Source organism: Lactuca saligna, chromosome 3, assembly GCF_052625555.1.
Source record: "Lactuca saligna cultivar CGN05327 chromosome 3, ASM5262555v1, whole genome shotgun sequence".
NCBI classification, from domain to species: domain Eukaryota; kingdom Viridiplantae; phylum Streptophyta; class Magnoliopsida; order Asterales; family Asteraceae; genus Lactuca; species Lactuca saligna.
Window position 1 is genome coordinate 42,326,119 of NC_136419.1, and position 24,885 is coordinate 42,351,003.

Here is a 24,885-nt window from a genome sequence, read left to right on the forward strand (position 1 = left end):
AAGATTCATCACTTGGATATAAAAACAACATTTTCATATGGTGACTTAAAAATAAGAAGTGTATGTTAGCCAACCGGAAGGTTTTGTGAAGTAGGTTGAAGAAACAAAAGTTTACAAATTGACAAAAGCATTATACGATCTTCGACAATCTCCAAGAGCATGGAATTTGAAACTTAATAATACTTTGAAAAAATATGATTTTCAATGATGCATGCAAGAAAAATGCAGTTTATAGAAAGGTTTCAAATGAAGAATGTATAATTGTTGCGGTTTATGTAGATGATTTATTTCTTCATAAACCAATTCAATAAATTAATGGCATTATAATTTGAAATGTCAGATCTTGGATAACTAACTTGCTACTTGGGAATTGAAGTTATGTAGGAAAATGGTTATGTAAAGGTGAAGCAAGCGTGTAATGCAACTCAATGTCCATGGACCCGGGACTAAAATTGTCAAAAGCAGAAAATTAGCCTAAAGTTGAAGCTACCTATTATCGAAAACTAGTGGGTTGCTTACGATATATGTTGCACATTTATCTCGTTTTAGCATATTCAATTGGAGTAGTTAACTCTTACATGTAAAGTCTTAGAGAATCCCATGCCCGTACTATTAAGCAAATTCTTCGTTACTTGCGTGGTACAAAATCTTTTGGGATAATATATAAACGAAGTAAATATATGAGTTTCCTAGGTTACAATGATAACAATCATAATGTTGATGATGGTAGACATACAACAAGACATGTTTTCTACCTAGATGACTCACCTATTACTTGGTGCTACCAGAAGTAAGATACAATAGCATTATCTTCGTGTGAAGTTGAGTTCATGACAGCTGCAGTTGTATGTCAGATAGTTTGGTTAAAGGAGTTGTTAGCAGAGCTGACAGGAATGAAGAAACAAAAGGAGCCGATTCGCATAAACATCAAATCAACAATTGCACTGTCAAAGAATCTCATCTTTCATGGAAGATGTAAACACATCCACACTCGGTTCCACTTCTTTCAAGAGCGTGTTGAAAACGAACAAGTGATAGTAGAACATGTTTCCAGAGACAAGCAACGTGCGGGTCCACTTACAAAGGCCTTAGCTCGGATAAGGTTCACAAAAATGAGATTGTTGCTTGGTGTGCAAGAATTACACTTGACTTAAAAAATTCAGGGTGTGATTGTTGACGAATTTATCTGGATCCAATATGGCTTGCTACGATGTTTGGATAGATCACATTATCTTGGAGTGTTGTCTAAGGTTTTCAAGTCTTCCTTGAGCCATAAATAATTCTTTTGTATGTAAAGTTTTGTTTGATTATAATTAGGAATCCTAGTTTAATACTACTAAGTTTTGTTTAGTATAAATACTATAGGTTCCTCTGATCAAATTCATAGATTAGAGTTTTCAGTTTAGTTTCTTCAATAAATTGCGATTTTATGCAATACGTTTTTTTTACCATATGCTTATATTTAATTCGGTAAAATCTTATTTCTTTTAGATAAAAAAAAAAACTCATGTTTTTCAACATAAATATAGTTTGTGTCACGTGAAAAACCACTGTGCTTGATATGAGTTTTAGGATTTATAAAGGTATTAGATTATATAAATTATTCTTTGCTACACTAATTACTTTACATACATTAAAATTTTGAAAAAAAAAATGTGGGTTCGAGTGCAATCATTCAAAGCGTTTAAGTTTCTTTGTTGTACAAAGGCCCCTTCAATTTGCCAAAAATGTCTCAAACACACCCTTCTGAATTTGAAAAATCCTATATCTACTCATCTTTCTTCTTCGCACACCTCACTTGGATAGCAAGTCTTTTAAATTTGTCTTGAGAACAAGATTTGTCACCGCTTGGGTCGCCCAAAATTGCTCTATCGAGGGGGATTCTGCAACTATTCTTTCCCAAGCAAGCCTATAACAATTTGCAATGTCCTAATTAGTTAGAGGATACTAATTTATGCGTACAACAAGTGGATTTATATCAATCATGATATGTGTCGCATTATTCTATTATTAACGACACATAACTGAATCTTAGTGGATTGTGTCAACTGTCAACAATGCCACTTCGGGTTTCGAGTTTTACCTTTTTAACTACTTGCTTGGCATTGGGAGATTGACATGTTCCTTGAATATATGTCCCACACGATCCCCAAGGGTTGCCAAAGCTCGCAAATTGGATTTCCTTGATGAATTTATCAGGGTCACAAGTAAGTTGAGCTTCTGGCTTAGGTGATTCAATGTTGGTCTTAAGAACACCTCCCTCCATTTTCCATATGTCAATATTTGGCGGATAATCCTCATACATAAAGCTACAAATAATGTCGCGATTGACAGTATTAATCACAACACCATCAATGGTTCCACCGCTCTCCTCGTACACAACCAAAAGGTTGTTCTTTGGTTTTAAGAATGACCTTGGGATATGATACCTGGACAAAAATGGACGATATATTTTATATCAACGTTCCTTCTTTGAAACTAACATTCTCTCTTTTTTACTTTCAACTTAATGTAGACGTTGGACGAGATTTATTTAATAAGTTATATGTGAGTGTGTTTTTTGACACAATGCAGAAAGACTGATTTAATACGAAAAAGAATTAGGAAATCGTATTTATCTATGCATGACTTAATGGGAAAAGAATAGGGTCTTACTCGGTTTGAGAAGGGGCCCCAAGAGGTGAACGATAATTTTCCCAATAACGACCAAGGTTATTACCATTGACCCAAACTACACCTTTGCCCATTCTCTCCATCTTGATCGCAACCGGATTATTTCCTTCAGGGGTAGCAAAATTCGTCTGCAACATAAATTTTTTCTCAAAATGTGAAATCGACAAATAGTTCATGTGACTAAAACGTGAATCTTAATTTGAATGAAATTTTATTAATTAGGTATATGTATACCTAACATAAATGCAACACTATATATATATATATATATATATATATATATATATATATATATATATATATATATATATATATATATATATATATATATATATATATATATATATATATATATATATATAAATACAAATTACAACAACTACAGGAATGCTAATTGTTACCTTGTACCATGTAATAGGTGTTCCTGGTCCACTGGCTGGGCTCCATTTAACTTTCTTGGATCCTTCTTCTGTGTACAATTGGAGTGATTCTCCCTCGATGCCCACCTAAATATAAAAAACGTAATTTTGGTACATGGGTATACAATAAAAATAGATAGAGTCGTTGTAATTGAGCCTCTTACTTTTTGTGTTAACAAAAGTTAAGTCCTTACAAATAAAACGTACCTTATGAGCCCATTGGTTAAGCGTGAGATCAAGAGAACCACTACTCATACCCTGTAGAATAACAGCTCGAATACCCGAAAACCTCTTCTCCATATACGCTCCACTATTCTTCACAATAAAAGTAGAAAGAAAAACGTCCAAAATTAGTCCTGCTAACAACACATATTTCAAATATGTGTTGTGAATATATAACACGACCATATATATGTCATAGTCCACATTTCATTGTCCATATATATGCAACTACACGTTAACGTTATATATGTTGTTTTGAGTTTACCGGTAGTCCCACAGTCATTGCCAAGATCGATATGTGATTGACTCCAGTCTTCAAACTCACTGGTTTGGAGAACGAAAATGACTTCTCAATGAAGCTCCCATGTCCAAATCCTGAATTATATTTTTTTCATACATGTTAATAGTTTTCTATATAGAATCTAGTAGTGAATGAATGATGGATCTCACCTATATATTCTCCATTAACGAATGCCAATAATGCATCCCCAAGACTTTGAATCTGAATAACAGGCAAGATATCGGGTCTCATAGGTAGATCGTCACTATCAAGATGTAAGCTACAAGAAAATTATATAAAAAAAACATCATATATATGAAAGATTCAGTTGCAACATATGGTTGAGACTTGAGAGTAGAGAAACTAATTAATATTTTTAATAAGGTTCGAACGTCTATTTTACCTTGTGCTATACCACATATAATCTGTGGTATCTTTAGTCATGGAGGTGAGTTCCAATGGTGTTTTACTCATAACTGGTAAATCTTTAGCTATTGGAATAGGTTCCCGATAGCTTTCCCATTTAAATTTATTCGCTTTCTTTGAAAGTACGAAGCTCCTTGAGTTATGTTGTGATACGATCTGTTCTTTTTTTCATATATCGACATTAGTTTCACCATTAGGAGACATGCAAATGAATCTTTTACAAGAAAAAACTCACAAGTTCTGTGTTATAAACGACAGTTTTGCAATCAGGAAGAATGGCGACAGATCGCCTTGGTAGGAAATAATTTTTTCCTCTGAAGTCGATGGTACGATGAATCTTCTTGTGCCTGTTGCTCAAGAACGCTAAACACATGTTGCTTTCTGGTTTCTCGTATGTGATAATCTGCAAAGTCATGAGTCAACGTCTCAAAACTCATCATTAATTGGATGATTCAGAGTGTATATATAAAAAGTCACATATCCGAAAGAAATGCTTACTTGGACGAATTTGTTGATATTTTTGATTTTTTGAGTACCCAAAAGAAAAGAGTTCTTTACCAATCTCAAAGTCTTGTGGAGGTCTCTAAGGTGACTCCATTTGGGATCTCTTATCAAACCTAACATTATATAATATAAGATGAGATATGTTTACATGTAACACACACATCGTAAAGCAATGAAATTATAAGAATCTCTGAAACATGTTTACATGCATAATACATTAAATAAATAATGATGGTTTACCAAATTCGTCAAGGGGAGCTTCATCGTAGTAACGAGTGGTCACAAACGACGAGCTTGTTCTTCCAAAGTTGGTTCCACCATGATACTAAAATAATCATATAATTAAATAAAAAAAGTTATGAAACAATGAATATAATAATATTCTTTTTATTCAAAGAAGCAATCCTTAATTAACTTCATACCATGTAGTAATTTGTCATGCTTCCGTTATTCATGAAGAATCGAGCAACTGAAAACGCGATATCTTCTGCTGCTCTTTGAGAAGGCGGATCTCCGAAAACCCGATATCTGTATATTCGACAGAAATTAAGATAGAAAAAAAAAACAAAAACAAAAATAAATATTTTCTAAAAGAATATTTGTATATAAACTATAAAGCTTACTGTGCAGTCCAATTTTCGGTCCATAAAGAAGGTTTATTTGGGCCGTTTGGCCCACCAAAGGTATCTGCACAATGCCTTCCGTTGCATGTACTTATCTAGCCACAAATAATAACGTTTAATCCAATTAGAAAATAAAATGACAATATTATAAACTAATGAATTGTTTATGTAGAGATACTATATAAATTTATTTTTTATTGTTTACTACGATAGTACAAAATGAACTTTATAGAAATAAAACTTACTACATTTGGAGGGGCATCCTTTTGCTTACACATTATCCATGGGACATCGGGATACAACCCAGTTGCCATATCTGCAGCCCACTTCACATATTGAATACCTTTCTCACGATATGATTCTTGAACATGGTTATATTCGTTTTCAATCTTCATTAATAAATCACAAAAAGAGATATAAATTATATATGATATATAATACTTCAAACGATTGTTTAACGAAAGGTGCATTGCATAATAGTAGTATGAAATACCTGTGCAAGGATAATTGGGCCTCCTTGAGGTGCAAATAGCTTCTCCTTCTTCATCATGTTTATAATCATTTCGCTGTATCTTTTCATATGAGTCTATATATATAATCAAAAACATTTTAATTATGTGATTATATATTAGATTCATACATCAAAACAATGTTATTTACTCTCTGTGTGTGTGTGTGTGTTTTGGTATGAATAAAGTTTTAAAATGATTACCAACCATGTAGGGTTCGTTATATGACCGGAATATGATGTTGGGTACATCTCTCAGCCAAAATGGAAGTCCTCTGTTTAAAAACAAGTTTTTCGGATAATCAAATAATTTAATGCAAAAAAAATTATATATTTGACATAAAAGCAAAAATAAAAAACTTTACCCAAGATTCCATTCTGCCTGAATGAATGGACCAAGTCGTAGGATTGCATACAATTTATTTTCAGCAATCAATTTCATGAATTTCACCAAATCATAATTTCCTGTGAAATTGAACTGCAATATAGAAATAAAAATTAAATTGGTTTTCACAAATAAAGTTAAAATTAAGAGAACAAAAAAACAAAAACAACCTGGCCTTCAACAGGTTCATGAACGTTCCAAAAAACATAAGTTTCAATGGTATTTAATCCTCCTTCCTTTGCCATTCTTATGATATCAGGCCACATCTATTTCAAAACACAAACACAAGTTTTAAATGCAAATAAATAAATAAAACAAACACTTCAAATTTAAATGATACGCACCTCAGGAGTGCTACGCGGATAATGGATGGAACCCGAGAATAACAGTATCGGATTCCCATTAACAATAATCGACCTAGCATTGTATGTTACAGGTCCGGGAGTGTATTCATTGTCATCAGTATCAGAATAAACAGATATGAAGGAGGTGGTGATTAAGAGGAGTATGAACCTTGTACGAAATCTATTATCCATGTTTTTTTTTGTTTAATTTGTAGGGAAAACAATGATAAACTTAAATACTGGGTGATCGGTGACCAAGGTTTTTAGAGGGGAGAAAAATAAATTGAAACATGTTGCCTAAAGGCTGAAGGTTCAAAACGTGCAAATTGAATAGTTCATGTTATTTCAACATTTTTGTTATATGAGAGACAAATGCGGTGAGTAAAAGGCATTAGAGGATCTTTCGGGTCGATATGTAATATTTCTAGCTTGTGGATCAGGTTTTCTCTCCCTTTATTTAGCATACGTTTGCTATATTTAAGCAAATCATTTTGTCCGATAAATATTTTTCAGATCTAAAATATGATGTTATTGTATTAATTTTATTACTTTGCATCATGTAATGTAATAAATTGTTCTATTATTGTTGAATTGGTCGAATATACGGCAATGTAGGACTTAACAAGAAGCTCTGATTTTAAGGGAATGACGAAAGAAAACCCACAACTCCTATTTTGTTGTTTGTTTTAAATAGTTTTTCAATACTAAAATATAGGTATTGTTGAAAAGTATATAATCTAAGACAAAACTATAAAAATGGTTCATATGATTTATCAAAGGTCCAAGCTTAATCACTGTTAATTTGTTTTGATGCACATGGTCTTTCTGGTTTTTAAAACTTACGTGAATGATCCTTTTTGTTGATGTGGTTACTCTTTCACGGTTGGTATGAAGGTATTTTAGGTAAAACCTTAGGGATCATTTATGTAATTTTTTCTATATTTTATGTTAATGAATTTGTAGCTTTTTCCTCTCTTTACTTTTTAAATATCATTTTGAATCATTCACTTTGAAATTTGAAAAGTATTACTTTTACCCATTTATTTTCTAAATTTTTCTTTTTTAATCTCTTATTATATATAATTTGATTTTTATTAATAACTGTAGTTCGTTAACTTAGAAAAAACTATTTTTATGTGTTGATTTTTATATATTTGTCAGTATAATTCAAGATGATCAATGTTTCGATTTTAATTTAGAACTTTCTTTCGTTATTATTATTATTATTTTAAATTACATTGTTTTTTAAGGGAAAATGACATAAATACCCTACGAACTTTCTAGGGTTTACCCATTGAACCCCTAAAGTTTTTGTCAAACTTTATGGGTCGCTAAACTAGGATATGAGCTACTCTTTTAGTACTCGTCAACCTGTAATAGTCGGTTCAGTGACCTTTTAGACCAAAAAAACTCACATTGTGGCCCTATGAAGCCAAAAAAATAAGTTTGGGGATCATTTTGTACCAAAAAAAAAAAACTCTCATTTACTTCACACTCAATTTGTATCGATCCTCGAACTTATTTTTTTGGTTTTATAAAGGCATAATGTTAGTTTTTTTGGTCTAAATGGTCACTGAACCGACTATTACATGTTGACAGGGACTAAAAGAGCAAGTTATATCCTAGTTTAGGGACCCATAAAGTTTGATAAAAACTTTAGGGACTCAACGGATAAACTCTAGAAAGTTCGTAGGGTATTTGTGTCATTTTCCCTTTTTTAAACTATCGGTTTAAATTCGAGTTTGTTTATGTTTCACAGTAGTTTTTTTTAATGTTTTTGTATTTAACTTTATGTATGTTTGTTACATATGAGACGGATCACATATAATAACTTTTGTTTGCTAATTTTAAAAAAATATATTATATTCGAGTTTGTCTATGTTTCGACGTAATTTTGTTTGCATTTGTGCTCTTAATTTTATGTGCATTCCTACGTACCATTCACATCACATATAATAACTTCCGTTCGTTAACTTAAAAAATATATTATCATCGAGCTTGTCTACGTTTCGCGAAACGTATTTTTTAACATTTTCGTGCTTAATTTTATGTACGTTTCATACGTATGACTCAGGTCACATATAATACGTTTTTTATTATTTAAGTTTTCGTTCGTTAACTTTAAAAAAAAAAAATCTTACTTATTTTTATGCACGTGTCGATATAAACTTGAGTTTATTTTTTTTTTTTTTTATGTTTTGATGTTGATTTTTTTGTACGTTTTGATACTTATTTTATATATGTTCCTACGTATGGGTTTGTTCGCATATAATAAATAAAAGTGTAATTATAAACATTGAATTTTATAAGTTGAATTTTGACGATTGTATTGATAAAAGTTACGTTTCAACGTAAAAAAAAAACACGAATGAAAAAAACACATACATAAAAATAAGCATGAAACATAAAAAAAATTACATTGAAATATAGATGAACTCGAATCTATACTAATATATAAAAAAAAAATTACGTCGAAATGTAGACAAACTCGCATATAATACATTGTTTTAAGCTAACGAACGAAAGTTATTATATGTGACCCGAATAATACATAGGAATGTACATAAAATTAAGCACAAAAATGTAACAAAAAAATCGTCGAAACATATAAAAACTCGAATATAATACGTTTTTGAAAGTAACCAACGAAAGTTATTATATATGACCCGCCTCAAACTTAAGAAGTGTACATAAAATTTAGCACAAATATATTCTTGATATTTTATCTAGAGTCGCCTTGTTAGATTCCAAACCTATATTCACGCCTCTTACCACTTCTTCCCAACTTACTGTAATGCACGTAGATCCGGGCTAGTCAATTTAGAGGCAATATGGGTTGAAAACGAATTTTCGGCAAAAGATTATTTAGAATAAATAATTTTAACCAAGTTATAGTATATGTCACAAGGTTTCCGTACATATAAAGAACGCCGAAATCTGAGTTATAACGAAGAAGTTATGGCCCGTCGAAGTTTTACAGCAAAACCGGTACGGCACCGGGAAGCGTAAAAAGTGAATTTATGATAGAAGACTTTTTAGCCTTAGTTATCTAAACCAAAGTCGTAGAGTATGTTAAAATGAGAAAATCCGTAAAAAGAACGCCCAAATCTGACTTTGTGTGAGGAAGTTATGATTTTTCAAAGTTTCAGCTTAGTAGTGTACAGCCCGAAACTCGAATTTTAGTTCGAGCGGTTTTTGGCTTACGCGACCTAAATGAGAGTTAAAGATCTCATTAATAGGAACTCAACAGTAAAAAGATGGACGAAAACAGAGTTCGTATGAAAGAGTTACGAATTCTTCGCGGTCATTTAACAGTCTAAACGCCTCCTACTGTTAAATTTATGATCGGTCGAGAATTAGCCGACGGAGCCAAAATGAAAGTTGTAGATATTATTTTTACCTACGCATGGATATAAAGAACGTCGAAAACGGAGATAGTATGAGATAGATATAGACGAAGCTTAGTCGCTACTTTTCGAGCGCGGCGAATTCGATACAGTTTTGTAAATCCGAGATAGAATGAGAATTAGCCAACGAGGTCTAAATGAGAGTTGAAGATCTCATTAATAGGAACTCAACGGTAAAAAGACAGACAAAAATGGAGCTCGTATGCGAAAGTTATGGACGAAGCTTAGTCCCTACTTTTCGAGCGCGGCGAATTCGATACAGGTTTGTAAATCCGAGATAGAATGAGAATTAGCCAACGAGGTCTACATGAAAGTTGAAGATCTCATTAATAGGAACTCAACGGTAAAAAGACAGACAAAAACAGAGCTCGTATGCAAAAGTTACGGACGAAGCTTAGAGACTACTTTACTATAAAACTCCTATAAATACAAGGGTGAACTCGTCATATTTTCTTCACACCATAAGCTTCTCTTTCTCTCTCTAACTTCTCTCTAGCCTCCCTAAACCCCTCCCAAGTCTACGGAACCTCCCTAGCACGAGAAGAAAGCCCCGGAGCGCCCGACGGCTCCGAGAAGAAAAGCTTCCGGCTTGGAAACGCTGCTCCAGCGAAGCCCGGTTTTTAATAAAAACTCGTTGTAAGTGAGCTACGCCTATACCATATTTAATATAGATTTTATTTAATTATAGTAACATTATTAGGACCTTAAAATAATTATTTGGGCTATTATTATGAGTTATATTGAGTGTTATTTAACGCTTATATAATAGTAATAATAGCTAAACTATTAATTAGTCGTGGTTAACGTTAAAAACTAAACCCTAGTGGTATTGATACTAGGTTTTGTCGAGGAAAATTGTTTTGAGATAACGAAGTGTTGTCTGAGTTCGGAATCACCACCTAATCAGGTGAGTGCATAGTCCCTTTCATCTTACACATAGATATGAAGTATTTTATATAAACTACGTGCTATGTGAGCATATTATCTGAATACTTGCTGTCTATGCTGGATGAACGTTTTATACATGTTTTAAAGGATTTAAACTGTATACGTATTTTATATATACGAATATTTTGGGTATGATGATGGGTAGATAAATGATGAGAGATAGAAGATGATGTGAGTATACATTGGCAGCTATAGACTTAGTGCCTATGGGACAAACACCGGTAGCTATGGACTTAATACCTGTTAGACGTTGGTAGCTATGGATTTAGTACTTGTTGAACATTGGTAGCTATGGACTTAGTACCTATTAGATAAAGACTGGTAGCTATGGATTTAGTACCCGATGAATAGACTATAGCAGCTATGGAATTAGTGCTTTATGAACGAACATTGGCAGCTATGGATTTAGTATCAGTCCTAGAACCCTGGAAGTAAGGGACTTCGGAATAAACGAATGAAGAATAGATGACTCTTAGGTTAAATCCTTAAAGAGTAAAGAAGATAATGGGGATGGGTAATTGGGTTGATTGTTTGATTAAACATAATAATTATATTATTGTGGGTTGAAAACCCTATGTACTCACCAGGTTTCCCAACCTGACCCACTCAGTTTATGTATACCACAGGTGACGAAATGAAGTGACATTACACTGAGAGATTTAAAGAGATGTAGATCACTAGTGTAAATAATTGTAAGTTCTGTTTATGCTTATGTTTCTGTATTAACGATGACATCCCAAACGTTTTAAGATGAATAAAAATACGTTTCTTCGAAAATGTTTTAATAACGTATTTATCGTGTTTTTCTGGGAACAAATTCCGCAACCTTTTTATAAAATGAAGTACTCTGATTTTCATAAAGCATAAACAAAATCGGTCTTTTCTGGCCGTGATTTTGGGGATGTCACACTTACTAGTCATGGTGATACCTTCTCTCGTCTAACTCTATATTGTTCTTTCGTTGGTGCTCTACAATACTTAACCAATACTCGCCTAGACTTATCTTATGCAGTAAATCAAGTAAGTCAGTGTTGACATGCACATAGTACGGCTCACTTCCAGGAAGTCAAACATATTTTTCATGATGTCAAGGGTACTTTGTCTTTTAGTCTCACTTATCAACGCCAATATTCCATTTATTGTGTATTCCAATACTGAATGAGCATGATGTACTGAGATACGTCGCTTAATATATGGCTACTCAGTTTTTATAGGGGGTATATTTTTCTTAGAGTGCTAAAAAGCAACCCACAATCTCCCGTTCTATTATAACTCTGAATATAGAGCGATGACAAACCCAACTACTTAAGCAGTTTGGGTTACACACCTGCTATGTGAGCTTCATATCCCCATTTCCATTACATCGTAGCTATACTATGATAACAAAAGTGCCATGTTCTTAACTAAAGATCATGTCTCCCATAAGCGTGCCAAAAACATCCATATTAACTGTCATTTTGTTCCTGATTTGGTTGCTTCAGGACACTTATCCACTTAGTTTATCCTTACAAGTCGGCATATTTCTTATTTTTTCACCAATAATATACCACATCCGATGTTCAAGTATTTTAGATCCAAGCTCTATGTTGGTCCCCCACCTCCTTTCTTGAAGGGGTATTAACGATATATCGCAATCTTCTAAGATTATGTGGATCCAATTTTATAGGAGTCTTGTTGTATTTTAAATTTCCTTTATTCTTGAATTGTAATCTTGTATGCTTCTAAATAATGCAATATACATCTCTCCTAATTATTGGAGATTGATATTTTAAACTCTTACAAAAAAGATGATTAATTTTTTTTGGAAAAACAATGATTCTATTAAAAAGCCAGAGGTAGTGATAGTACAACAAGCTATCTTTGATCACTACACCCTTGGAAAAATACATTTGCATCCATAACTTGAACTTGAAACCCTCCAAGAACATGGGAGAGCACAAAAGCAAACATCAAAAAGGATTATCACATAGATGGCACCAACAGTGATGATATCAATGTATACTCACCAAAAGGACTTTATAGTGAGGGGAAAGAGTTTCAACAAATTTAACAATGTACTTTGTTAAATACCAAAGTATGATTGAGGTGAATCTTGTAACATCTGAATTATGAGGTATTAAAATTATTAATCTAATTTTAATTGCAATTGGAAGAGGCTCACGACGTGAGCCATAGTGGTCACGTCGTGAGTAGGACCCTTGACTGTTTGACCTGTGTTCTTGGACCTCACGACGTGAGGCATAAGAACTCACGACGTAAGTCATGTCTAATGATCCTAAACCCTAAAAATCGGGTATAAAGCGGAATGAGGAGGCTAGGGTCGTCCATCCTCAGCCTCTTTCACTCCTACGTCATTGAAAAAGCCTAAATTCAGCCTTCTTGAGCCCTTGAGCCATTGTTAGTGGTATTGGTGTGTTATAGTGGTTGATTTCCTTGAAGAAGAAGAAGCTCTTGTTGAGGTTCCTTTGGATGAGATAAGCTCCTTCTAGTGGCATTTCTGAGCTCATAAGCCTCTGTAAGTCTCAAAGATCCCACCTTTCTCTACTAACCTTGCTAGATGTAGGTTATGGTTACCTTCTTTGCATGGGATCTTGAATTATCATGCATGAGGTCCATAAAGTTAGCGACTTTATGGACCATTAAGTCATTTGCTGTAGTAGAACCCTTGGATCCGGATTTTGGTGCAAGTTTTGGACTCTGAGTTTGAATCTTGATGTTTATACCCATCTTTTGACCTAACTAGTGTTTAAGTCATGCATGGGACATGCATGACTGAAAAGATATGATTTTTATGGTTCTTTAGGCTAGATATGTATCCTGGAAAGTCCCAACGCACATCAAAAAGGATTAAGAGCTTAATGCTCATAGAACAGTTCTCACGACGTGAGAAGTATGGTCTCACAATGTGAGCACGACTTTGCCCCGATCTGAAACCCTGAAATGAGTGAACTAAGTTGACTCGCTGTGTTGACCCAAGACGAGTTGACTCTCACGACGTGATCCAGGGAAGGTCACGACATGAGGATGGAATAATGAGGAAAGTTGACCATTGACCTTGATTGTTAACTTTGACTTTGACCATGGTTGACCAAGTTTGACTTCTGAGGATATTTTGGTAATTTGGGATTTTAATGGAATTAGTCATATAGTTGTTATAGGCAGTTGAGTTGGAGTTGTGAATTGGGATTCAATTATCATATTAGCACTACTTGTGAGGTGAGTTTTCCTCACTATACTAACAGGGTGAAAGGCACCAATGCCGACCCTTTTTTGGTTGTTATCCGGGTTATCACATGATGATATGCTTAATGACCTGTTAGGTCGGTATCCTGGTATATAGGATGATGTTATGTTTAGTGACCTGTTAGGTAGGTATCCTAGTTTATAGGATGCTGCTATGATTAGTGATCTGTTAGATCGATATTATTGTTTGTATATGCTAGCATTTATTATCTATGTGTTGATTGTATATTTGGGGTTAGGTTGAGGCAGACCTGCTTTGTTCTGTAGGCCAACATACCCAGAGCGGCCCGAATAGACTACAGTCCCAATGGGCATATCAGTCAGACCGAATGGCCGGAGAACGGTCCAAACAGGCTGAAGGTCGGTAGGGCGGACCAAACATGTTGGAGGTTTTGAGAGTGGGCTAGATAGACTGAAGGCCCGGTGATGGCGGTCCAGTCATATTGTAGACTCTATATGCATGTTGTTTGCTATGATATGGTTTTGGTTTGTATGACGTTAGTATTTTAGGGGAACTCACTAAGTTTCGGGCTTATAGTTTTGGATTTTGTTTCAGGTACTTCGGATGATCGCGAGAAGGTGAAGGCATGATCGTTCACCTCCTTGCATTTTTATGATTTGATTTCTGGGATACTCTGATATGAAACTATTTTGAAAACATTTTGTAATAAATAATGGTTTTTGAATGCTTGAAATTTTTTTAAATTTTTATGAATTTTAGGGATGTTAGAAATCTAGCACATAACCTATTTCAATGAATCTCTTTAAACGACTTAGATAAACAACAACATGGGCTTGAAACAATGATGATATCCATTTATATACATCAACAAAGACTTAATGCTATGGAGCAATATACACTAACAAACCTATTTGATTTATCAATGTACTTTGCTAAAACCAAAATTGTCTAAGAGAATCCAAATCCATCCAATTTCAGCATTAACTTTGGACCACTAAGATTTTGAAAGTTGATCAGTCCCATATAAATTATATAATGCTTTTGATACTTCCTTGGAGACTCTAATCTATGTCCAAAAATATAAACTTGGACAAAGGTTCTTTCTCAACATATTACTTGTAGCATTTAGACACCAACAATGTAGTTGTTATGCAAAATGAAACACTAACTATATAGATCTTACACATCTAAAGAATAAAGAAAGTCATGCCAACACATACACACACACACCTTCTATGAAATAGTTACGCACACCAATTCACTCCAAAACACACACACACACGCACACGCGCGCACACACACACACACACACACATATATATATGTAACGCCCGTGTTTCTGGGCTAAGCATTAGTAGATGATATAATAGTCTAGGTAAACCAACGTAACACCTATTGAAGGAATAAAGATGAATTATTTGAGTATTATGTGAATTATGTGAATTATGTGAATTTATGTGTTTTATACTTAATTACAAAGGTATAATAAATCAAGGATACAAATAAGCGTCAAAATTAAAGTGTGAGATAAATCCGATATCTATACATAAAGTTTTAGTGGTCGAAACAAGGATTCCAGACATATAAAGAACGCGAAATCCGAGTTATAACGAAGAAGTTATGGCACGTCGAAGTTTTACGGCAAAACCGGCACGACACCGGGAGACGTAAACAGTGAATTTACGATATAAGAATTTTTAGCCTTAGTGATCTAAACAAAAGTTGTAGTATACGTTAAAGTGAGAAATATACATAAAAAGAACGTCAAAATCTGACTTCGTATGAGGAAGTTATGAATTACTAAAATTTGGCATAGCAGTGCACGACCCGAAACTCGAATCTTAGTTCGAGTGGTTTTTGGCCTATGTTACCTAAAGGAGATTTGAAAATCTCATTAATAAGAGTTCAACAATATAAATACAGACGACAATGGAGTCCGTATGTAGAAGTTATGAATTTTACGCAGACATTTAACAGTATAATATCCTCCTACTATTAAATTTAAGATTGGTAGAGAATTAGCCGACGGAGTCAAAAGTAAAGTTGTAGATCTTATTTTTACCTACTCTTGAATATAAAGAACATAAAAAATGGAGCTCGTATGCAAAAGTTACGAATTTTAAAATTCGGAAGTGTATTGTGCGAAAATAGGTGATGTGGCACTGTCTTGGTAATTGCTTTCTCCCCAAGGCTTGCCAGCAGATGGTGAAATGTGGCACCAATTTCAGCCATATTTCACCCTATAAATAGAAGAAAGCCCCGGAGTGCTCGTCGGCTCGAGAAGAAGAGCTTTTTGGCTCGGAAACGTTGCTCCAGCGAAGCCCGGTTTTTAATAAAAACTCGATGTAAGTGAGATGCGCCTACTGTACTTTAAATATAGCTTATATTTAAATATAATATAGTTATTATGAACCTTTAAATAAGATTTATCAGTGATTCAAAGTCGTTATACTGATTGATCTACTTACGAGAATGATGTCTAGGCTGTTATTCAGTGAGGTGTTTAAAGTGGGATTTCCAAACAGTATACTTCGTATACCAAACGGAACCTACCTCCAATGTCATCCTACCTAGTTGTTCCTTACTTGATAGATCATGAAGTAGACTCTGAGTTAATGATGAATCTAGACTAATAATTAGTCGCAATAAATATTAGACTAAAATCTAGTGGTAATAATACTAGGTTTCGTCGAAGGAAGTCATATTGTTAAGATGCAAAGCTACTTGAATTTCGAGTCGTCACTTTAACAAGTGAGTGCATAGTTACTTTCATCTTACACATAGATATGAAGTATTTTATATAAATTAAATGTTATGTGTGCATATTATCTGTATACTTGCTATCTATGCTGGATGAACGATTTTATACATGTTTTAAATGATTTAAATTGTATATGTATTTAATATCTACAAAATTTGTTGGGTAAAACATGGGTAGATGTAATAATTGTTGTGTGATAATGAGAGGCCTCGATGTTATTGATGATCTAGTCATCTAGCAGAGTATAGATGACGACCATGAACTATTCTAGACAGTCCAGTGGAACACTAGCAGGCTGGCAACATGTAGGTGTTTATTTGAACTGTGTGCTCACCAATAGTACTCCATCCCCCACATGGTTGCCTTATTTGACATGAATTGTTGAGGAATCCCCAAAGAATGTGTTGTCGCCTCGATGAAAATCCTTAGGTTAGGTCCCTTATGTTAGATGTTTTAGGGACGTAAAGTGAGGATAACGGGTAATTGAGTTTGTTTGGTTGATGAAAATAATAAACTTATTTATTGTGGGTTGAAAACCCTATGTGCTCACCAGGCTCCCAAGCCTGACCCACTCAATTTCTTGTATTATAGGTAGTGGCGTACGAGCATAGATATGATGTTTGGGATAAGAGATTACGGATATAGGCATGTAGATATGAATAAATGTAGTAAGGCTTATATTGTACTGTTTATGCTTTTGATCCGTATCGAACATGACATCCCGGGGTTTTTAATGAAATACATTTCTTCGGAAATGCTTTGATAAATCTTTATCATATTTTATTTTTGGGAACAATTTCCGAAACACTTTTATTTAAAATGTTACTCTGATTTTTAAACAGAGCATAAACAAAAGCGGTCTTTTCTGGTCGTAAAAATGGGGATGTCACAATATATATATATATATATATATATATATATATATATATATATATATATATATATATATATATATATATATATATATATATATATATATTCTTTGGTGTTATTTACTGACCCCAACCTTGATAAGTGAATTAAGAAATTTATGATCATGAAAGAAAATGAGACATGTGCCAAAACATGATTCAAAAGTGAATCATTATATACTTTGGCTAATACTATGGAACCTTTTCCTCATAACAAGCGCTTTTGTAAATTTTTATTATAAAAAAGTGGTAAACTAGTGCCACATTTTGACAATAACACTGTAGCACCCAAACTCATGTATGAAGTACTAATTTCCATGTTTAAAGTTTAATTGAATATTGGGAATTTTGATCCCCCGCTTACCACGGTGTGGTATTTCCATATCGCAATCGTACGATAGTCATTTAATGATTGCGGTGTGGCAACGCTTTGTGCACAAACCCTAAGTTCTAGGCTTTGGGCCTATATGAGCATCATTAACTTTTAGGGTTTCTCAGAGAATCAGCATCCATCCTTCTATTTCAAAACCATAGCCTCCATGGTCCTTGCTTGAGGTGCTTGAAGTTCTTGGTGGCTTAAGAAGCTCATCATTGCACATCTTTGGAGTTAGTTTTCATTCAATCTCAAGAACCAATTGCAACTTCCTTGTTCTTGCATTGTAAGTTTTTTTGGCCTTATTTCATCTTTGTTACTTCATAGATATAGAGTTCTTCATGGTTTTTTGGTCAGTTTGGGAAAGAGGAACATCATGTTCTTGGAGTTTGAATAACTTTAGAACTTCAGTGAGTTGTTGAGTAAGTCCCTAGCCTTATTAATGTAGAAAAATGTCATTGTTTGTGTTTTGGTTCAGTCATGAAAATATTGAAGGGATTAAATGCACAAAACATGTTAGGGTTATAGATCTTGAGAGTTGTTGACATTAGAATGGATAAAGTTGAAAACTTTATCCATTAGATCACGGAAAGATTTAGACCTGAGAACCTAAGCCTTGATATCCAAATATTATGTGCTTAATGAATGTGTTAATACGCCAGATACACCATAGTGGGGTCATAGATTGACCACAACACGGTGATCAAGAGTGTCACAGTTGTTTTGTCGTAGCTTGGCCATGATACAATCAAGGATTTACCAAGACGTGGTGGCTTTTGACTTTTTAACCAATTTAACTTTTGGTCAAATGTTAGTAAAAGTGTGTTTCAGAACATTAACTTAGGTCAAAATGTTCTTTTACCTAAGATGAAGATTGGAAAGAAATAAGACTCGTTTAGAGATGAAATGTAACATTTGGACCTTGTAAGTTCCTTTTAACCCTTGCTTAGTAGAATAATTATATTTTTGGTCCTCTGGCTAGTATGTGGGGCGTACTCTATGAGTACACTTAGCGTACTAGTTGGATCAGGATCGCGGGCATCGACCACATATGTTGGGCATACGTGGTGTTACGCGGAGCTTACACTGGCTTGGGACAAACCCTAATTTTTAGGGAGTGTGCCCTATTTAAGCTTCTTTAACCCACCTCTTGGATATTTTAGACCAACCTCCATATCTTCAAAACCCTAATTTCACCCCTTAGCCTTTGTGTGGTGCTTTTGAGCTCTTGTAAAGAACTTTGGTGTGTTTTGTGCATCTTGAAGTGGAAGAAGAAGGTTGAAGACTCATTCTTTGGAGAGGAACTTAGAAATCCATATTTAGCTTCTTCATTTCGTGACTTTTTGAAACGACCCAAAATACGACCCAAAAATTTTTGTTTTAATATTACTAAAAATCACATCATCGAATGTCATACATAATAAGAACCATGGAATAAGTAACTCAAAAGTCATAGTAACTTTGTCAAAACAAAACTGTATCAATCATATCAAAATATATGAATAAAACTCTCATGATAAAACTGAAGTGGTGGTGTGTGTGATGCCATCAACCCGAGCTCTTCCCTTTGCTAGCGGAAATACCTGAAACCAAAAACTGAAATTGTAAGCACAAAGCTTAGTGAGCTCCCCCAAACTACCACATACTATACAATAACATATAAACAACTATTGGGTCTTACCCACTGCATCGGACCGAAGTCCGAAAACTGCATCGGAACAAAGTCCGAAACTAACCAGGGCCTTGCCCTCTTCATCGGACCGAAGTGCGGAACTGACTGGGACCTTGTCCCCTGCATCGGATCGAAGTCCGGAACTGACTGGGACCTTGTCCCCTGCATCAGACCGAAGCCCGGAAACTGACTGAACATAGCATAACATAAACATATCAACTTGCATGAACACATATATTGCATACTACATCGGAACAGAGTCTGGAACACATAACACAAAACATACTTGAATCACAAAGACATCAAGCACTCTAACTACTGCATCAAACCGAGGTCCGGAACTACTGCTAACTAAATGGGTCGGCATTGTGGTCGTAGACCCGTTCCTACTGGAAAGAGACTCATCTCGTAACGCTGGCTGATGAGATGTTAAATCTGAAACTGTCTGACTGCCACTCCAGAATTCCTCATCTACAAATCCCATAAATACTAAATCAAATACTGATAACAAACGTCAGGGTAAAAATGAGGATTTTACCCCTGCTATGGTGTGGGTCACAAACATGGCCCAAACCCTCAATTCCTTCTAAGTCCTCCAATGGCCCACTAATGATCCCAATTTTCTACATTGGGCCCAAATCTCTTTATTAGGCCTTACTCTAGGCCCAACACCTAAACAAGGCCCATATTCACTGACTTTTGATGACTCCTACTCTCCTAGGACCCAAAGATTCTAAGTCCAAAGCACAACCCACACTGAGGCCCAAATTCTCGAAGTCGAAACTGACTGCATATGCAGGGCGTACCCCAAGGTACGCTGAGTGTACTGGCTGCTGGCTTGTACGCCGTGCGTACCTCCTTGTACGCCCAACGTACAGCCCAGTTAAGCCAACTTCCTATTAAGTGCCTAATCCTTCGATTCAGAAGCTACAAATTCATATCCATGTCTTATTCTCTATCCTAAGCCATAAAGTTGCGTACTTGATGGCTTGGGTAACTCAAAAAGTCTCAAACTTCAAAAAGCAATATCCTAACTCCATAAAAATGACTATATCTCTTGCATGGCCTCATGCAAACCTCCAAGGTCGAAACTTTATTGCTAATGAGGTGCTTTGAGCCCGAAGGTTGGCAATCCCAAGCTAAAAAACAAAACTCCATGATCAAGGTCCAACCTTTGGACCTAAAAAGGTCCAAAACTTCAATAACTCTAGATCTAGCAAATGAGGAAGAAAGTTTAGTGCTTTATACCTTCTTTTGGTGACAAAGAGTGAGTCTAGACCGGATCTCTGAGCTCAAGCTTCTTCTCCAACCTTTGCTTTCCTTCTTCACAACTTCTTTCTCACTAAAACCCTCACAAGGAGCAAAATCACACAAAAGAGAAAGTAAGGACATATTCGGGTTTCTTTGGGGGTGATGAGGCTGGTAAGAGTCCATAGGGAGGCTATAATGGGGTTTATATAGGTCTTAAACCATTAAATTAGGGTTTTCTTATCTGCTCACTTACGCTGCACGTAAGTGTACGTGTCCCCGATTCCATCGCGGTCCATTACGCCCCGCATATATCCAGGCTACGCCCAGCGTACGTCTTATGGGTTGCCTAATACTTGGCCCAAGTGCATAAACCCAAAACCAATATCCTTTTCCTTCCACATTAGGCCCAACTATAATTTAAGAAAAATTAAATAATTAATACCTCGAGAGATGGGCGTTACAATTCACCGTCACTTGAATCAGACTTCGTCCTCGAAGTCTGCTGCTACTGAGTCTGAAAACAACTCCGGATAATGCTCCCGCATTTCTTCCTCGGACTCCCACGTCCACTCTGAACCCTTTCGGTGCTGCCACTACACCTTCACTAGCTGAACCAGCTTGTTTCTCAAGGCCTTTGTCTTCCGATCAAAAACCGCAATGGGTCTCTCGATGTAATTCAGGCTACTATCAACTTGAATATCCTCCAATGGTACAACTGCTGACTTGTCCACCAAACACTTTCGCAACTGAGAAACATGAAAAATGTTGTGGATATGGCTGAGCTCTGCTGGAAGATCCAAACAGTAAGCAACCCGGGCCACCCGGGCAAAAACCCTAAACGAACCAATGAATCTGGGGCCCAGCTTGCCCCGCTTCCGAAATCTGATGACACCCTTCTAGGGTGATACCTTCAGGAGGACCATATCACCCACTTGAAACTCCAAGTCCGAACGCCTCCTGTCGGCGTAACTTTTCTACCGACTCTGCACAGTCTGCAGTCTACTACGGACTTGCTGGATCAACTATGTGATCTTGAGCACCACCTCAGTGCTCCCGATGACTCGCTGACCGACCTCACCCCAACAAATCGGGGTCCTACACTTCCTCCCGTAGAGCATCTCAAAAGGAGGGCGGTCAATGTTAACGTGGTAACTGTTGTTATACGAAAATTCCGCTAATGGAAGATATGTATCCTAACTGCCACCGAAATCTAGGACACATGCCTGAAGCATGTCCTCGAGATTCTGAATCGTCCTTTCACTCTGCCCGTCCGTATGAGGATGTAAAACGGTGCTAAAATGAAGACGAGTCTCCATCTCGTCATGAAACCGCTTCCAAAACCTAGAAGTGAGCCAGACATCACGATCTGATACTACTGATACAGGAACTCCATGTCGTGCCACTACCTTGCGCACATAAATATCGACTAGCTTCTCAGCCGATATACTCTCCTGGATCGGTATGAAATGTGCGCTCTTGGTCAGCCGATCCACCACGACCCAAATCGAATCAACTCCACGTGCGGTCCTGGGAGCTTAGTGATGAAGTCCATAGTGATATCCTCCCATTTCCACATGGTAATATCTAATGGATGCGTCTTGTTGTGGGACCTCTGGTGCTCCGCCTTGACCTTCCTGCAGGCAAGGCATCTCTCCACGTACCAAGCTACGTCCTGCTTTATGTAGGGCCACTAATAATCAGGTCGAAGATCTCTGTACATCTTTGTCGCCCCTGGGTGGATGGAGAAACGAGACTCATGAGCCTCACCCATTAACACCTGCCGTACTCCACCCCGGTACGATACCCATACTCTCCCATGAAGGGTCAACAATCCTCGATTGTCATAGTAAAAGGAAGCCACTTGGCCCACAATCCTCTCACACTTCTGCTTCTCCTCCTTCAGGCCCTCAACCTGTGCCTCTCTAATCTGCTCCAACAAGGGATTAATCATTATCATCCTCAAACAAATATCTCTGATTGGGGATGCTACCGCCTTGCAGCATAGGGAGTTGGCCTTACCTGGGTGATAAAGGATCTCACAATCATAATCCTTTACCACGTCTAACCATCTGTGTTGCCTCATGTTCAAATTCGGCTGATCCATGAGGTACCTCTAACTTTTGTGATCAGTGTAAATGGTACAATGGACCCCATAGAGGTAATGTCTCCAAATCTTGAGGGCAAACACCACCGCCCCCAGCTCTAAATCGTGCGTCGGATAGTTTGCCTCGTGAGGCTTCAACTGTTTGGAGGCATACACTATCGCATGCCCTCGCTGCATCAACACTGCTCCCACTCCTGTGATAGAAGCATCACAATAGACTACACATTCATCCACTCCCTCTGCAGGGTAAGAATCGATGCCTCACACAATCGTTGTCTAAGGGTCTCAAATGTTGCCTACTGCTTAGGCCCCAAGCGAAACACTATTGACTTCTTAGTCAGTCGGGTGAGCGGAACTGCTATCTTGGAGAAATCCTCAATGAATCTCTTGTAGTGCCCTGCCAAATCTAGGAAGCTCTAAATCCCATATGGAGACCACGGGACCTCCCACTGCATCACAACCTCTATCTTGGCCGGATCTACTAGATTACCCTTCTGGTTGACGAGGTGTCCAAGGAAATGCACTTCACGCAACCAGAACTCACACTTTGAGAACTTCGCGAAAAACCTCTCCCTCCTTAAAGTCTCTAGCATCTCCCTCAGGTGTTCCTCGTGCTACTCCTGAGTCTTGGAATACTATCACAGACCGATCCAACATTGATCTGCATACGCGGTTCATGAGATCCATGAACCTTTTTTCTGTTTGTTTCTGTTTATGATGTTTTTGATAATTTTTAACATTATAAACATAAATGAAGCATTTGATTTTTCTCGAAACAAAGAAAAATATATTATGTTTAATTCTTGTTGGCAAAATACATATCAAAATCTATCTATAAGAGGCTCAAAGATTATAGTTAACTAACTAGTCTAGTTTGACAATATTTCTTTGGACAAAACATGAAAACTAAAATTATATTCCAAACATAGATTGGTGTTCTGAAGTTGTATTTTTGTTTAGTTATTAAAACAACATAAGATATCAAACCAACTTAAATTGTCGTTTTTCATCTCTTATATCTCTAAGTAAATAAATGTAATATGCATTTTGCAAAAAAGAATTGGATATATTCATATTTAGCAATGTTTTGAACAAATCCAATGTTTCCTTTAAATTCTAATGTTGAAAACTATTAAGATGATAATTATCAATAAAAATAAAAGTTGGTTCAAACATAAATAAAAATTTAATGTCAAACGAATAGAATTATATTATTATAGATCAAATCATTTTCAAGATTAAATATGTTTCTAACTGAAAAAAAAAAACATGAAATATGAAATTAGATTCCAAAAATATTCTTAAATGTGAGTTTTCTTCGGGCGAAAAAATTAAAGTTTTTTTGAAAAAAAAAATTAAGGACTTTTCCGATAAATAACTAGTACTTTAGTACGATATTAACCCTAATAAATAACAAATACTTTATATCATTTATAAACAATGCAATATGTTTTTTTAAGTAAAGGTGAAATTTGTATTCGCTTTTGTTGTCCACCGCTTAACGTTGGTAAGATGATTTCTGATATAATATTCGTTTATTTAATGGGTCACATAACATATTCAAGATATAGAATTAATAAAAGTAATTAAAATGTAGCATCTTCACAATATTATTATAAAAAAATTTAGGTACGTGATAATAATATAAAACATTATATTTTACTTTTTGTATAAAGGAAAAATACAACATCAACGGTGCGTAATACACTTCCACTTTATGCATAAAACAATGGTACATTCAGGGGGAATCTGCATAGACCTGTAGCATTATTTATTTTAATCATTTAGTAGATCATGGTGTCCACCAAACATTCTCCTGAATTTACATATTAGCCCCCTCAAGTACATATAAATCAACCCCTTTAGCCT

The 24,885-nt window shown here is 35.6% G+C and overlaps 1 protein-coding gene across 1 annotated transcript; it reads right to left on the bottom strand.

Annotated features, from left to right (window-relative positions):
- Positions 1-1,611: 1,611 nt before the first annotated feature.
- LOC145033608 (beta-galactosidase 14-like) lies at positions 1,612-6,754 on the bottom strand. Its single transcript, XM_078982190.1, has 19 exons — positions 6,385-6,754; positions 6,211-6,306; positions 6,021-6,133; positions 5,864-5,930; positions 5,641-5,733; positions 5,393-5,536; positions 5,148-5,242; positions 4,947-5,052; positions 4,765-4,849; positions 4,519-4,637; positions 4,256-4,423; positions 3,998-4,176; positions 3,765-3,874; positions 3,580-3,689; positions 3,300-3,407; positions 3,075-3,179; positions 2,656-2,801; positions 2,084-2,429; positions 1,612-1,909 (listed from the first exon to the last, which is right to left on the bottom strand). The coding sequence occupies exons 1-19, from the start codon at positions 6,574-6,576 to the stop codon at positions 1,769-1,771; spliced, it is 2,523 nt and encodes an 840-aa protein (XP_078838316.1). The 5' UTR covers positions 6,577-6,754; the 3' UTR covers positions 1,612-1,768.
- Between the last annotated feature and the right edge of the window lie 18,131 nt (positions 6,755-24,885).